At 43.5% G+C, this 15,689-nt stretch overlaps 1 protein-coding gene across 1 annotated transcript in view; it reads right to left on the minus strand.

The window, feature by feature from the left end:
- LOC144669322 (guanylyl cyclase C-like) overlaps window positions 1-15,689 on the minus strand; it is a 108,254-nt gene that overhangs the window by 17,608 nt on the left and 74,957 nt on the right. Inside the window, exons 19-21 of the mRNA XM_078531682.1 lie at window positions 14,999-15,087; window positions 9,353-9,444; window positions 5,175-5,333 (exon numbers count right to left, since the gene is read on the minus strand). Coding sequence (XP_078387808.1) covers window positions 5,175-5,333; window positions 9,353-9,444; window positions 14,999-15,087 — 340 coding nt within the window. The remainder of the gene's footprint in view (window positions 1-5,174; window positions 5,334-9,352; window positions 9,445-14,998; window positions 15,088-15,689) is intronic.

Here is a 15,689-nt window from a genome sequence, read left to right on the forward strand (position 1 = left end):
CATCACTTTTGTGTGTCGTGGGCAGCCCATACATATGTGGACATAGCGAACCGTGAGGATGAACCCTGTCATGTATAACACGCAGTAGCTCATTGCTCTTACACAAGTCCAGCAAGCATTTTTTTACCTTACTTCCGAGCAAGGCTGTCCGGTCATGTTGAGCGGCAGGTTCAATGGACACGAATTTGGACCTGTCATTAAGAATGGCATGCATTTTGTTGATATAGTCATGCTTGTTAAAGATGACTATTCCTCTCCCTTTGTCAGGTGTATGTCCGGGTTGTTCTTAAGGCCTCACAACGCTGGAAGACATGTGCATTGCATGTGAAAGTCACACAGGACGTTTGGAATCCCGCAATATGCGTGCACTAGACCAGCTAGGCACGCTTTCAAGGATTCCAGTATCTTCAGTGGATGCTGGTTTGTGGCGGGGTAGATGGGAGTATGGGAGTTCGAACTCAGCAATTACCTCTTCCCGGTTGATTTGGGATGAAGGCGCACTAAAATTGAAACTGTGCGCGAGAACAAACTCCTTGCTTTCTGAGAGTACATGGTTAGAGTGTTTAGTGGTGTCATTAATTGTGTTGCCAAACTGCATCCACTTAACAGAGTTTATGGTGTGAACATGTTTCAAATGGGTACTGTTTATGGTGCGGTCATCTATTGAAGCAAAATAGCGGCATAAACGGATCAAATCAAAAAAATGAAAGAAATTTGTGTACCTCAGACTAAGCACAGTATAGGGCATGACATAAATTAGTAACCCTATTACCAATCTGTTCAATCTCACCTCACGTAAACGCTCGCTCGATCATGGGACTGTTTCATTTTAGCATTATCGATATGTTTGGAAATGAAAAAAAGGCACAATCTTGGGTTTAATTCAATTTTGAAATTGAGCAGTCAAATGAACTTCCTTTCCTTGATTTACTAGTTGAGAAATCTGACAGGAGATTTCTACCACTGTCTATTGCAAGCCTACTTTCACTGGTCAATATACGTTGTGAATCTTATAGTTCCACACTCTATAAGATCGGTCTTATCAGCAACCTTGTCAACAGGGCCTGAGCCCTTTGCTCACCATGCAACATGGTGCTGAAATAGGGGCATCAAAGGCATCCTGCAGGATAATGGCTACCCTGATCAGATCATCTCACACTGTATATCACCCAAACTCATGAACGGGCCTAAGACCGTCACTTTCAGCCCTGAAACATGCCCAGTATACCTCAGATTACCCTGGAAGGGCAATGTATCTCAAAACTTTGAGCAACAGGTGAAGCTAGCTGTTTCATGCCTCAAGTATGCAGTGGTATTTGCCACTAACAGGATGCTGCTGTCAAGCCAAAAAGATGTTCTGCCTATCAAATTAGTAATATGGTATATGAATTTCAGTGCCAGTGTGCTGTGAAGTATGTAGGCCACACATCCCAGCGACTAGCAGATTGTATCAAACAGCATGTCTCAGCCATTGTTTACAACGGGCAAGGTATAGACCGTACCCAAGCAGCCTGTGCTTGCAAAACTCAAAACACAGTGCTCAACATTAGATGTGTTTCCGCGCCTGGACCACTTTTGCTAAATAATCCTCAATGTGCTAAGAATTACACTGACAACCAATTTAAGATTGGGAGTCTGACTCACAATGTGGCGCATTTGCGTGTACTGGAAGCTACATATATTAATACCCAGGGCCCTGTTCTTTGCAGACAGAAAGAATGTGTACACATATTGCAGCCCCCTGGACTTTGTCATGAAAATCCAGAGAATGCTCGTCGACTTCTTCTGGGGCAAAAGATTGCACTGGGTCACTGCTGAGGCTCTGAGTCTCCCGCATTGGGAGGGCAGACAGGCGCTGGTGGGCCTTCGCACCCAGGTGGCGACTTTCCGCCTTCAGGCCCTGCAGTGATACCTTTACGTCGAGCCTCCTCCGAGATGGTGTGCCCTGGCGACGTATTTCTTCCGCCAGGTGCACGGCCTGAATTATGATGTGCAGCTCCTGTTTATAGAGCTGAGGGGCCTTCATGGCTCCTTGCAGGCATTGCCCGTCTTTTACCAGGACCTGATCAAAGTCTGGAACATCGTCGCCTCGTGGCGCAGCTTTCCCCCGTCAGGAGTAGCGGCTATCGTCAAAGAGCCGCTGCTCAGGAATCCGCCTCTCCGTCCATTTCAGTGGCTGGTGGAGAGGAGGGCTGTGGCTGCCGGGGTGACCAGGATCGGGGGCATGCTGGGTGGCGGAGTGGGCTGGATGCTTCCACAGGAGTTAGCGCATTGTGCGTCTGTGGGCGTCCAGCTCAGGGCCAATGCCATTCAAGACCTTAAGACGGTCGTGCTCGCCCCCGACATTATACTGGGTCTCGAGGTGGCCCAGGTGCACGGTGGTCTTCCGTCTGAGCGTTCCCCTGTTTGGAAGGAATTCCACATTGGCCCCAAGCCCCGAACCCTCCGTTGGGAGCCGGTGCCCCGCAAAAATATGAGCCACCTCAGGGAAATGCCCTCTGTGTCATTTAGCACACGCGGAGGAGTTCCCTGTACGGACTGCTGCTGCACTCCCTTCACTTCCTTGCCCTCGCCCGCCACCCGGACATGCCCTGGCGTGCCTTTTGCCGTCCGACGGCGGAGATCCCCATTGGGAGGCCCTCTATGGAGGTGTCCTCCCGCTTTCCATCGGGGTGGAGGGTGTTGCACGCAGCAGTCCCCTACAATCGTAGAGTGTCGGTTCACGGACTCCCAAGATACCTGCCCTTTTTGCGGTCTTGTGGAGTCTGTGGACCATGTTTATGTTAATTGTTGTAGGCTGCACTCCCTTTTCAGTTATTTCAAGAACCTTTTATTACTGTTTTGTTTGCTACGGACACCCGGTGCGGAGGGGGGCCAGGAAGTAGGAGGACCTCCTCATGAACCTGCTCCTGAGCTTGACCAAGTTAGCCATTAACAGGTCCAGGCAGTGGGCGATGGAGGGCGTTGTCCCATCTGACTGTTTGCCCCTCTTCCCTGGCTACGTTCGCGGCCGGGTGTCCCTGGAGAGAGAGCACATGGTGTCTGCCGGCACCGTCGAGGCCTTCCGTGCTCGGTGGGCACCGCGGGCGTTGGGATGCTTTATCGACCCTCTTAATCACATTTTGATTTGATGTTTGTAAGTTTTCTTTAAACTTTGTCTTTGGTTTTACAGCTAACCTAACTTAGGGGCTGTGTTTACTTTATCCCTCATTTTGTTAATTTAGTTTAATTGTTTGACTCTGAAAGAGTTACACACATTGCACCTGTTTCAGTTAAACAAAATAAGTGACGGCCATTTGCTGACACATTCCTCAGGGCAATGCCTTGATCAATCAGGGTCAAGCTACCTAGTTTAAATTTCTAATAATGCTTGGCAGTTAAATGTCAGTCACCATCAATTGGTGCATTCTCCATTGCAATGTCTGTACCAATCAGAGTCCACTTGCTAACCAATCAACACTCTTCTCATACAGTATAAATTGTTGTTTTCCCCTTATATTGGTATTCTTGTGAAGTGTGCTGATGAGTGCAAGACGAAAAGCTTCAGCATGTCTCTGTTTTCAGTGAAACTTAAGTTCTGTACAACCAAACGACTATTTATATACCTGAGACAGAGGTGCAACAAGGGCCAAATTTGGGATGTCAACAACATAGTTCAACTTACAGGTAAATTAAGGATAGGTAAGATATTTATCGAGTTTCTCCAAACATATATTAAACTCAAGGTTGTGCCAGTTTTCATTTCCAAAAGTATCAAAACAGTCCCACAACTGAGCAAGATGAGATTGAACAGATTGCTAATAAGGTTACTAATTTACGCAGTGCCCGACACTGCACTTGTCTGGGGTGCGCAGGTTGAAACCATCCATGCTGCACCTCACTTTGTCACCAATGATGATCTGTTCAACCCACCTGCCTTCCATCTCGGTGCCCCATAAGGAGCACCCTTTCTGAGCAAGATTCTTCGGATCAAGGAATGGGAAACACAGGGATTCACTAACAAGTTCCTTGTGAAAAATCCCAGCTGTCAAGCAGTAGGCTTTGAATGGCCACAGCAACAGTGGTCCTTGCTAAACAGGTTCAGGACAGGCCAGGGCCCCTGTGCATCCAACCTCCATTGCCGGGGCCCAGTGCAAGCCCCTCATGCACTTGTGGAGAGACACAAACAATGCTGCACATTACCTAAAGTGTCCCCTCTAAGTGGTGGACTAATCACCTCAAACTCAGCAAATGAGGAGGCTATCGTCTGGCTTTGGGGATTTGCATTTGTTAAATAAATAAATAACACCCAAGAAGCTCAACACCATCCAGGACAAAGCAGCCCACTTGATTGGCACCCCATCCACCACCTTCAACGTTCATTCCCTCCACCACCAAAGCACAGTGGCAGCAGTGTGCAGCAACTACAAGATGCATTGCAGCAAGAAGCATTGAGGCTTCTTCAACAGCACTTTCTAAACACGTGACCTATACCACCCAGAAGGACAAGGGTAGCAGATGCATGGGAACACCATCACTTGCAAGTTCCCCTCCAAGCCACACACCAAATTGACTTGGAATATTATTGCAGTTCCTTCACTGTCACTGGATCAAAATCCTCTAGCTCCCTTCCTAACAGCACTGTGGATGTACCTACACTGGATGGACTGTAGCAGTCAAGAAGGTGGATCCCCACTACCTTCTCAAGGGCAATTGTGAATTGAGTTTTAAATTAGGCAATTAAATTTCCTTAAAAAATATGTTTTCTGTTACAGTGCCCATTTAAGGGGCCGTCAGTGATTTAATTTGTTTATTAGTTCGTTTGTTTTTTGTTTACTCAAAAAAGTATAAAGGAAAAATCCTGGGACAGTGGGTGTTAGTAGATATGAGGCAGACATATGTAATTCTGCATTCTGTAACTAAATTAACTATCAAGAAAAGAATTTTAGTTTAATTTCATACTTCACCTTCTGGCTTAGGATCCACTTAATATCTATCGAGACAGACAATCAAACTGTGAGATAGACAATCAAGGTAAACATTGCATGGGCAGTGAATCAAACATACGAATAGGCAGCTAAATAACTTGCAGGATAGATAGTCTGATAAATAAGCAGAAATAAAACTGCGGTGAACAAGGAGTAAAGACGATAGAGATCCAAAAAAAAAACAAGACAAAGACTGATCTTGCTCACTTTGGCAGCAGCATGTAGTTGAGATGATCTGCCCTGTCACGCTCGGCCTTGTACAGGACTGTTCTCTCCTCCACCAAGTGCTCCAAGTTCTTCGAATACATCTGGAGTCGGCGGATCAGCGTGTCCATGTAGCTCTTGTCCGTTTCACTGTAGAACGTGCTGTAAAAGATTCAATGGAAACCTGACTACAGCATCCCATAATGTGCCTGGAAGTCAATTTCCATGTCCCAAACCACACTGTGGCATTGGCACACTTACTTAAAAGATCTGCTCACCATTGTGAACACGAGGCTGAGCTGTGGGTTCTGATGCTGATGCCCTGAGAGGGGGGAATTATGGATTCCATAGATCAACAGGAAATCTCAAAGGGACCGTCTCAAAGATATTAGGGGTCCACTTCCCAATTATTGATTGATATCAATGGGAGTGCAAGTGGAGGCCAGCTATTGACAGGACAGTGACTCTCAGGGCCGTACCATGAAGGGGAATTTTGATCTTTCTCGCCTTCCTTCAATGATAATGATAGCCTGATGGTGACGAAACAGGTAAATTAACAACAAGTTCCCTTTCATGGTGTGTAATTTCAACACATAGGATAGAAAGGTTTCCTTCTGCCCATATTGTCATGAAGAGATTAATGGCTATAACGTTATTGGAATTTTTTTTTTAAGCAGAGTTCTAGTAGGGTCTGTGTCTATGTGTGTGTCTGTGTGTATCACAATTGGATTAAAGCCAGACGGTGTAGGGGCTTTGATGTATAGAAAGAAGTAGGTTTGAAATGGTAATTAGATAAACATGGAGAAGTTTAGAAACATAGGTGTCAAGGGGGCAATTTGCATTTTTAAATAAAGCATTCAAAAGGATGGGTCAAATCTTGCACCTAGCTAGAAGACGCTAAACAATGTGTTTATTTTTTTCAGTTTACTAATGAAATTGGTGGAATGAAAGGGTATTATTGTTAGACGATGTAACGTTTAGAGCCTAGTGATACAATGGAAAATTTACATTCAAAGGAAAAGCTGGGTATAAACAGAAAGGAGTTTGTGTGTGTAAGGCAGAGGCATTTAAAATCTAACCAGCCTGTACACCTCCAACTGTGTCTGCAAGGAACCAACTTGCAAGGAACCTTATTTTGAATTTCTAAGGTCAAATGTACTTTGCCTGGGGTCTTTTAAATCTATGAGTTTTACTGTTGCCTTAACGGGGGTGTAATTGAGAGTTAGATTAATTAGGGGATTTTTGTAGTTTATATAGTAGTAATTTTGTAGACATATGTATGTGCTTACAATTTTTCTTGTATTAATAAATGTTTAATTTAGTTTTATAAAAAAAACCTCTTCAGACTCAGTGGTCTTATTATCACTGAATTCAAAGTCTGCATCTCGAAACATACAAATTGCAAAAATGGGTTATGAGAGTTGTTTTAAGTTTCCCTCTAGGATTTGAGCAACTCAGCCTTTACCATCGGCTGTGTCATAATAATACAGAAGATCAGGATTGAGCTGCAGGGCGGATTTGTGACAAGAAACGAAGGAAAATGATTGTAGCGCATTCGGGCCTCAATCCATCACGAAGCAGGACTAGCCTGAGACAGAAAGTGCCTCACTTTCAGGCATGCCTCTGTGCCTCACCCTAGCACCTGGATTAAGCAGTTGATGAAGTTGGCCATCAAATTTGGACATGTGGAATATTCAATTAGACATCCAATATAGAACCCAGAAGGAGGCAGTATGATTCAGTGGGTAGCTCTCGCCTCTGGACCTGAAGGTCATGGGTTCAAATCCAACTCCAAAGATTTAAGCACATAATCAAGATTGATGCACCCAGGGTTGTGCCTTGTCCATGTCCAGTCTGGTCCATTTATTACCCCTCAAACAATATCATTACAACAGATTATCTGGCCACTATCACATTGCCATTTGTGAGAGCTTGTTGTGCGTAAATTGGCTGTTCCTATGTTATGCCAATGAAAAGTATTTAATTGGTTATAAAGCAATTGTAGGAAAAGGCCCCCAAGTGCTTCACAGGAATGTTATTGAGCTAACTTTGAGACTAATTACTTTTCTCAAAGGGTCGTGAATCTGTGGAATTCACTACCTCAAAGTGCAGTGGATGCCGGGACGCTGATAAATTTGAGGAGATAGACAGATTTTTAATTAGTAATGGGTTTAAAGGATATGGGGAGAGAGCGGGAAATTGGAGTTGAGGCCGAAATGAGATCAGCCATGTTTGTAATGAATGGCGGGACAGGCTTGAGGGTCTGAATTGCCGACTCCTGCTCCTTGTTCTTACGTTCTAAGCTATTAGGATAGATGACCACAAATTTGGTCAAAGGAGTGCCTTCAAGAAGAAGAGAAAGGCAGGGAGAATTTTGGAGGAAATTCTTAGCTTAGAGCAAAGGCAGTTGAAGGTACGGCACCAATGGTGGAGCGATGAAAATTGCAAATGTGCAAGAGGGTAGAATTAGAGGAGTGCAGGTGTCTCAATGAATTGTAGGGCTAGAGGAGTTTACAGTGATAGAGTGGCTGAGGCCATGGAGGGATTTGAAAAGAAGGATGAAGATTTTGAAACCAAATCAATAGGGAGTCAATGTAAACCAGCAAACACAGGGGTGACGGGTGACTAGGACTTAGTGTGAATTGGGATATGGGTAGTAGAGTTTTGGATAAGCTCAAGTTTAGGAAGGATGGAAGCTGGAAGTCTGACCAGGAATGTGTTGGAATAATCAAATTCATACCTAACAAAGTGATGGGTGAGGGTTTCAGCAGCAGGTGAGCTGAGGTAGGAGCGGAGTCAGGTGGCTCTGGAGGTAGAAATGGGCAGTCTTAATGATGGCACGAAGATGAGATTAGAAGTTCGTCTCAGGGTCAAATACGACACCAAACCTGCGATCAATTCAGGCAGCTCCCAGGGAAAGGGAGTCGGTGGCTAGGGAATAGAGTTTGTAGCAGGGACCAAAGACAATGGCTTTGGTTTCCCCAATGTTTAACTGGAAGAAATTTCTGTTCATCCAATAGTGGCTCTCAGGTAAACAGTCTGACAATTTAGAGACAATGGAGGGGCGGAGAGAGGTGGTGGTGTGGTAGAGCTGGGTGTCGTCAGCATACATATGGTACCTGATGTTGTGTTTTCGGATGGTGTTGCCAAGGGGAAGCATGGAGATGAGAAATAGGAGTGGGAGAGCCAAGCATATATCCTGTGGGGGGACACTAGATGTAACTGCAGGACTGAGAAGAGAAGCAAAAACAGAAAATGCTGGAAAAACTCAGCAGGTCTAACAGCCTCGTGGAGAGAAAAAAAAGTTAACGTTTCAAGTCCTTATGACTCTTCAGAGCAGAGTCATAAGGACTCGAAACATTAACTCTTTTTTTTCTCTCCACAGATGCTTAGATCTGTTGAGTTTTTCCAGCATTTTCTGTTTTTGTTTCAGATTTCCAGCATCCGCAGTACTTTGCTTTTACCTGAGAAGAGAAGCCATTGTCAGTGATACTCTGCCTATGACTGGTCAGAGAAGAATGGAATCAGGCAAATTCAGCTCCCCCCAGGTGGCTGATAGAAGAGTGGAGTTGGAGGTGGATGGCATGCTCAACCATATTGAAGGCTGCGGGCAGGTTAAGAAGCACGAGGAGGAAACAGTTACCATGGTCACAATCACATTGGATGTCATGTGCCAGAGGGAAGTGGAGTGAATGGAGAGCAATGTAAAAGTGATCAGGAATGGCTCAGGGAGTCTAATGTTCGACAACCTGTTCAACCAGATCCATCTGTTCTGTTCTTGTTCCAGATCCATATCCATCCAGCTTATTAAAGGTTAGTGGAATTCTGGAATTCTCGCACTCAAAAAACTGTTGAGGCTGCAGGGCGCGGGGTAGGGGGGCCGCGGGTGTGGCGTGGGGAGCAATTGAAAATTTCAAAATATTTATTAATTAAGGGTTGCAGAATCAAGGCAGGTGGATGGACTTATACAGATCAGCTATGATCTAACTGAATAGCAGAGCAGGTTCGAGGGACTAAATGGTCTACTAATTTAAGATTTTCTTATGTTAATTGACACCTATAAATTGCCTCATCGCGCGATTCTGTGTCACTGCAACACGATGAGATACAATTCCTTCTTGATCCCTGTGCTGGGATGCAGTTGCTGTGTTGGAGTACAGATTTCACCCATGTCCACCAACCTGAATATCTTGCCCAGTGTAGCCTCAATTTTCTTAAAGTCTGGTCGTTTTTCTGGATCTTCTTCCCAGCAGCTCTTGATCAGCCCATATACCTGGAATCAGAGGGACGTGGTTAATCAAACTGGGCCAAGGGGTTAATCAGACTGTGACATAGGGTTAATCAGACTGGGACACATGTTGCAAAATGATGTGCTTGCACCTTTAAGGGAGCATATCCTAAACTGCTATTAATCATTACCTACCTCGACAGGATGTGATGTATTAGTTCTATGACTTGTAGTCAGTCTGGAAGCAGCAGTGGTAGAATGAGGGCAGAGTGGGCTGGAGTAGACTGGGAAAGGAGTTTAGCAGAAAAGACGGTTGATGAACAATGGCAGACGTTTAAGAAAATAGATCATGACTCTGAACAAAGACATATCCCAGCGAGGAAGAAGGATTCTAGAAAGGGGATCAACCATGGTTAACCAAGGAAGTTAAGGACAGTATCAAATTGAAAGAAAAAACATACAATGTAGCAAAGGTTAGTGGTAAGCCCGAGGATTGGGAAAGTTTTAAAAACCAACAAAAGGTGACCAAAAAACAACTAAAAAAACAATACAGAGGGAGAAAATAAAGAGTAAACTATCAAGTAATATAAAAACAGACAGTGACAACTTCTTTAAGTATATAAAAAGGAAGATAGAGGCTAAATTGAGCATAGACCCCTTACAGAATGAGGCTGGGGAAATAATAATGGGGAACCAGGAAATGACAGAGGAGTTGAATAAATACTTTGTATCAGTCTTCACGGTAGAATACACTAATAGCATTCCAAAAATACTAAATAATCAAAGGGCAAAAGTGGGGGAGGAAATAAATACAATAACTATCACCAAGGGAAAATGTACTAGGGTAAATAATGGGGCTAAAGGACCTGATGGGTTGTATCTTAGCATATTAAAGGAAGTAGCTACAAGGATAGTGGATGTGCTGGTAGTAATCTTCCAAGGATCCTTAGATTCTGGAAAAATCCCAGAGGATTGGAAAACTGCCAATGTAACACCCTTATTCAAAAGGGGAGGGAGACAAAAAACAGGTAACTATAGGCCAGTTAACTTAACATTCATCACTGGGAAAATGTTAGAGTCCATTATAAAGGATGTAATAGCTGAGCATCTAGAAATGCATACTATAATCAAGCAGAGTCAGCATGGCTTCATGAAGGGGAATCAGGCCTGACAAATTTGTTAGAATTCTTTGAGGAGGTAACAAACAGGAAAGATAAAGGGGAACCAGTAGATGTAATACATTTGGATTTCCAAAAGGCGTTCAATAAGTATCGCACATAAGGCTACTTAATAAGGTAAGAGTTCATGTTATTGGGGATAGCATATTAGCATGGATAGAGGATCGGCTAACTAAGAGAGAGAGAGCTAGGATGAGAGATGGGCATTTTCAGGATGGCAACCTGTAATTAGTGTCACAGGGATCAGTGCTGGGGTCACAATTATCTACAACATGTATTAATGGTTTGGATGAGGGAAGTGAATGTACTATTGCCAAGTTTGCAGATGACACAAAAATAAGTGGAAGACACGTGGTGAGGATGACATAAAGTCTACAGAGGGATATAGACAGTTTGAGTGGGCAAAAACTTGGCAGATGGAATATAATGTGGGAAAAAATGAGGTTATGTGCTTTGGCAGGAAGAATAGAGGAGCTGAATATTATTTAAATGGAGAAAGGCTGCAGAAAGCTGCAGCACAGGTGATTTGGGGGTCCTCGTGCATGAAACTCAAAGCTAGCATACAAGTTCAAAAGGTAATAGGGAAGGCAAGTGGAATGTTGGCCTTTATTTCAAAGGGAATAGAGTATAAAAATAGGGAAGTCTTGCTAAATCTATACAAGGCACTAGTTAGACCACACCTAGAATACTGTGAACAGTTTTGGTCCCCTTATCTCAGGAAAGATATAATGGCATTGGAGGCAGTCCACAGAAGGTTCACTAGTTTGATTCCCGGTGTGGAGGGATTTTCTTATGAGGAGTGGTTGAGTAGGTTGGGCCTGTACTCATTGGAGTTTAGAAGAATGAGAGGTTACCTTATTGAAACATAATAGATTCTTAGGGGGCTTAACAGGGTAGAAGCTCCCCTTGTGAGAGAGTCTAAAACCAGAGGGGCATAACCTCAGATAAGGGGTCGCCCATTTAAGACAGAGATGATGAGAAATTTCTTCTCTCAGAGGGTACTGAATCTGTGGAATTCTTTACCACAGAGGGCTGTAGAGACTGGGTTGTTAAGTACATTCAAGGCTGAGATAGACAAATTTTTAATCAGTAAGGGAATGAATCAAGGATTATGGGGAAAAGGCAGAGAAGTGGAGTTGAGGATTATCAGATCAGCCATGATCTCATTGAATGGCAGAGCAGACTCGATGGGCCGAATGGCCTACTTCTGCTCCTACATCTTATGGTCTTATCTTCAAATAAAGAACCCACATTATTGTATCACCAATCCTTGTATATGATTGGCATGTTTACATTGAATGGAGAAGAAGTATGTAACATGGCAGCGCATTGGCAGAATGGGTTTTGAAGATTTTACTGAAAAATAAACAAACCTCAGCCCTTCATATCCAGCAGAAGTAAAGTGAAAGTGAAATAACTATCAAAACTAACCATGTGAAAGTGATTCTGCAGCTTTATAGGATTCCTCATACACCATACTTTTGTTCTGGGATTGCACCCACTCCAGGCTGCAGGCATCAGGTCCCAGTAGGATTGTTTAGATCTGGGAGAGTTTAAATAATTAAAGTCCACCTGCTTTGAAATTTAAGCAGAGACAGAAATTAAACAGCAGACTCCAAGTATTGCTTTAAGCAGAACTCCACAGACAGGGAGAATTCATTACTGCTTACTGTCCCCACAGGGGGCCTTGGGAAGCTCAGTGCTGCAGATTGGGCTGCGAAGAAGAAGTAATAGCTCTCAAATGCTAAAAGAATTCTGTAAAAGAGTGTTTCTTTCATTGTGTGCTTTCACGTTTGAAGTCCTGCAGTCACTTTCCTGCCTAAACCACTGCTTTGTGTGTGGAACTTAGGGTCAACCAGGGAAAAATCAGAAAGAGCTCAACAATGCCACTCTGGCAGTCAAGTGGTAGCCATTAAAGGTACTGCAACTCAGAGCTAAATTAACTCTAAAAGAGCTGCAGGAAACTTGAATAGCTGTCAAAAAGCATTTAAAACCCTGCAAAAAGCTAAAAGATGACGACAAAAATTTCCAACACACAATTGGAAGGCAATGGATCTCCTATTTGAATATATCTTGTTCCGACAATGCACTGAGCTGTGTTTTCTGGACCTCAATATTTCTGAACCAGATAAGCAAGCCATTAAAATTAAAATTGCTGTAGACAATGAATGCCTATACATCAGGTCTGTCCAATGACCATCTTAAAAATCCAGAAAAAAAAAACACTCGATAATCAATTACGAGTGAAGCTCAACTTCAGAATATACCATCTGGAATTCATGTCCTTTAGGCAACAACTGACAGAGACCATTAACCAATGCATATGTAAATGCAGAGGAAAGGGGCATGACTGTGACATCACAGTGGCAGAGCTAGCTGACAGATTAATTAAGCTTGTGATAGCATCTATCCTAACATAAGCATTCCAAAAGACCTCTTGGACCAACCCAAAGGTTACATCGCGGGGGCACGATTACAAAGCGGATGCAAGAGGAAGCCATACTGATGGGTAGACAGAGTCTACAGGCTATGCATAATTCACCCACCATTGGTACTATAGGCAATGCACGCAAGCCTAGTAAGCAATGCGGGTGGTGGAGTCTTATACATGCACTGAGAAAATGCCAGCTTTTAATGATGCAGGTGGCACCAGAGCACATTAGAATTGCCAGTGCAGAAAGCAAAGGCCAGAACAAGTGGTTCAACATCGTGAAGTGCCACAACTAGAGGCCAGACTGGTACAGCATTCTAAACAACCAAGAGTGCATACCAAACAGCGTCAAGACAAGATCCACAAAATGTCTAGCCAAGTTACATGATGAGGATGACAGCACATCAGCACAGAAAGTGAGCAGACATTCAGCATGGTAAACATCAAAGAATGCATTGGCATAACGGTACCAATAGAAGCCTTTGCCACTGTCAGGATTATATGCCCACAGATGAAGGATCAGCAAAACCTATATGCAAAACTGGATACCGGTGCAAGTGCAAACATCCTTCCACTTTGTACATTGAAATGTATGTATCCACATAAGTGGCAAGTGATGATTCAACCAACCGCTGCCAAACTGCATACGATGGCTCAGAGATCCCATCCCTGGGATCCATTACACTCTAGTGTCACTACAAAAACTCACCCAGGTATGTTATATTGTGGACACAACAGGTCCAGTGATCACAGGCCTACCGGTGTCCAAGGACTGTCCTTGGTCAGCATTCATAGAAACATCAAGAGAATGACAAGGACCAAAGACCACAAGGAGCACCATCACAAACCCTGTACTTACACTTGGAGAAGATCTCTAACTTTGCAACGCAGATCATCAGCGAACAGGCTCCACGGCACTGTTTGAACTGAATATGCATTCCAATTCCAAACTTGCACACTTCATCTCTCAATGTAGAATTGCTATTCAGCAGGCAAGTGTGGACAAACCTCCCCAATCATCACTCATTGATACTCTCAGGAGTACACGATGCATACTCGAAAAGAAGATGAAAGATGTCTATGACCAGCTTGGAACAACAAATGACCTAACCTGAACATCGGACAAAAAGTTCAAATACAACACCCAACTGATGGCACATGGAACCCAGCAAAAAAAATTATCAGTGTGTGCTCAGAACCAAGATTGTATCAAGTACAAATACCAAATGGCATGACAGTGTGATGAAACAGATGACAAATCAGGACAATACCACAACCAGAAACATTGAGTAATCCTACTGCACTCAAAACAGGGCCTAAAGGTCAACACAAAAAAGCACCCCTAACCAAGATTCTGAAAACGTACAGCAGCCTTCAGCAAAGATCAGCATAACTAAGTCTGGACAGATAAGCAAACTGCCGATACATTTCAGACACCTGTTAACTTATTGCTCTGTGTTAAAAATTATTCAGACACAAAGTGATTTTGTTTTGCAGTCATGTAAATAGTTTGATTCTGAGAGTAAATCTTTAGTTAGAAAAAAGAGAGATGTTGTGATATGATGTGCATGTACCTTTAAGGGAACGTATCGTAAACTACTGTCAATCATCACCTACCTCAACAGGATGTGATGTATTAGTTCTATGACTTGTAGTCAGCATACAAGCAGCAGTGGTAGAAGACAGGTGCACTTTACATAGTCTCCTAATTAACTCTGTATATAATCTTATTTTCAAATAAAGAACCCACATTATTGTTTCACCAATCCTTGTGTATGATTGGTACGCTTACATTGAATGGAAAAGAAGAACGTAACAACAAGGTTTATCAGACTGAGACACGGAGGTTAATCAGGCCGAGACATGGGGTTAATTGGACTGGACCTGAGGGGACAGAGGACAAATCAGACATGACCTAGGAACAAGGCATTAATTAGATTTGGAACCAGAAGGATACAGGGTTAATTATAACTGTTCTGATCTCAGTCACCTCTAGTTCTTTGTCATTAGCTGTCTCCAGTTGGAGATCAGGTCGAAACAGCTCATTCTCATCTGTTAACATCACTCTCTTTAACTTCCCTAGAGAAACAGTATAAAAGAAAATCTCCATTTAGCAACAGGTAAAAGGTCAATGATTGACAGAATCAAAACATTAATGCAGTGGTTTCAAGTTATCACATTTGAATAAACAAGATGAAAAGCAAATGGATTTCTGAAAATCTCAGACTACCAACCATGTTGGCATCGATAATAACTTTGAGGCAGAGGAGAGGGCTAGACACCTCAATGCCTAGGTTTAACTAACTGGTTGAACTAGCACAGATACAGTGGGTCCCTAACCTTCATCTCTTTGCAGCACCCGCACCCCCCCCAACTCTTTCTGTCACCCTCTCCCCATCCCTCTCTCCTCATTCCATCCCTCTCTCGTCTCTCTTTCTCTCCCTGTCCCTCTCTTTCCCACCATCCTTCTTAGTCCCTATCTCTCTTCCTGTTCTTCTCTTTCTCTCTCTAATCCTCTCTCTCACCCTGTCCCTCTTTCTCTCTATTTCTTTCTCTCTCTTATCAGTCTCTCTCTCTCACACCACCGCACTCTCTGTCTCTTACCCTGTCCCTCTCTCTCTCTCTCTCGCCCTGTCCCTCTCTCTCTTTCTCACACCCTGTCTCACTCTTTCTCCCCATTC

The sequence above is a fragment of the Cetorhinus maximus genome, chromosome 29 (genome assembly GCF_964194155.1).
Source record: "Cetorhinus maximus chromosome 29, sCetMax3.hap1.1, whole genome shotgun sequence".
NCBI classification, from domain to species: domain Eukaryota; kingdom Metazoa; phylum Chordata; class Chondrichthyes; order Lamniformes; family Cetorhinidae; genus Cetorhinus; species Cetorhinus maximus.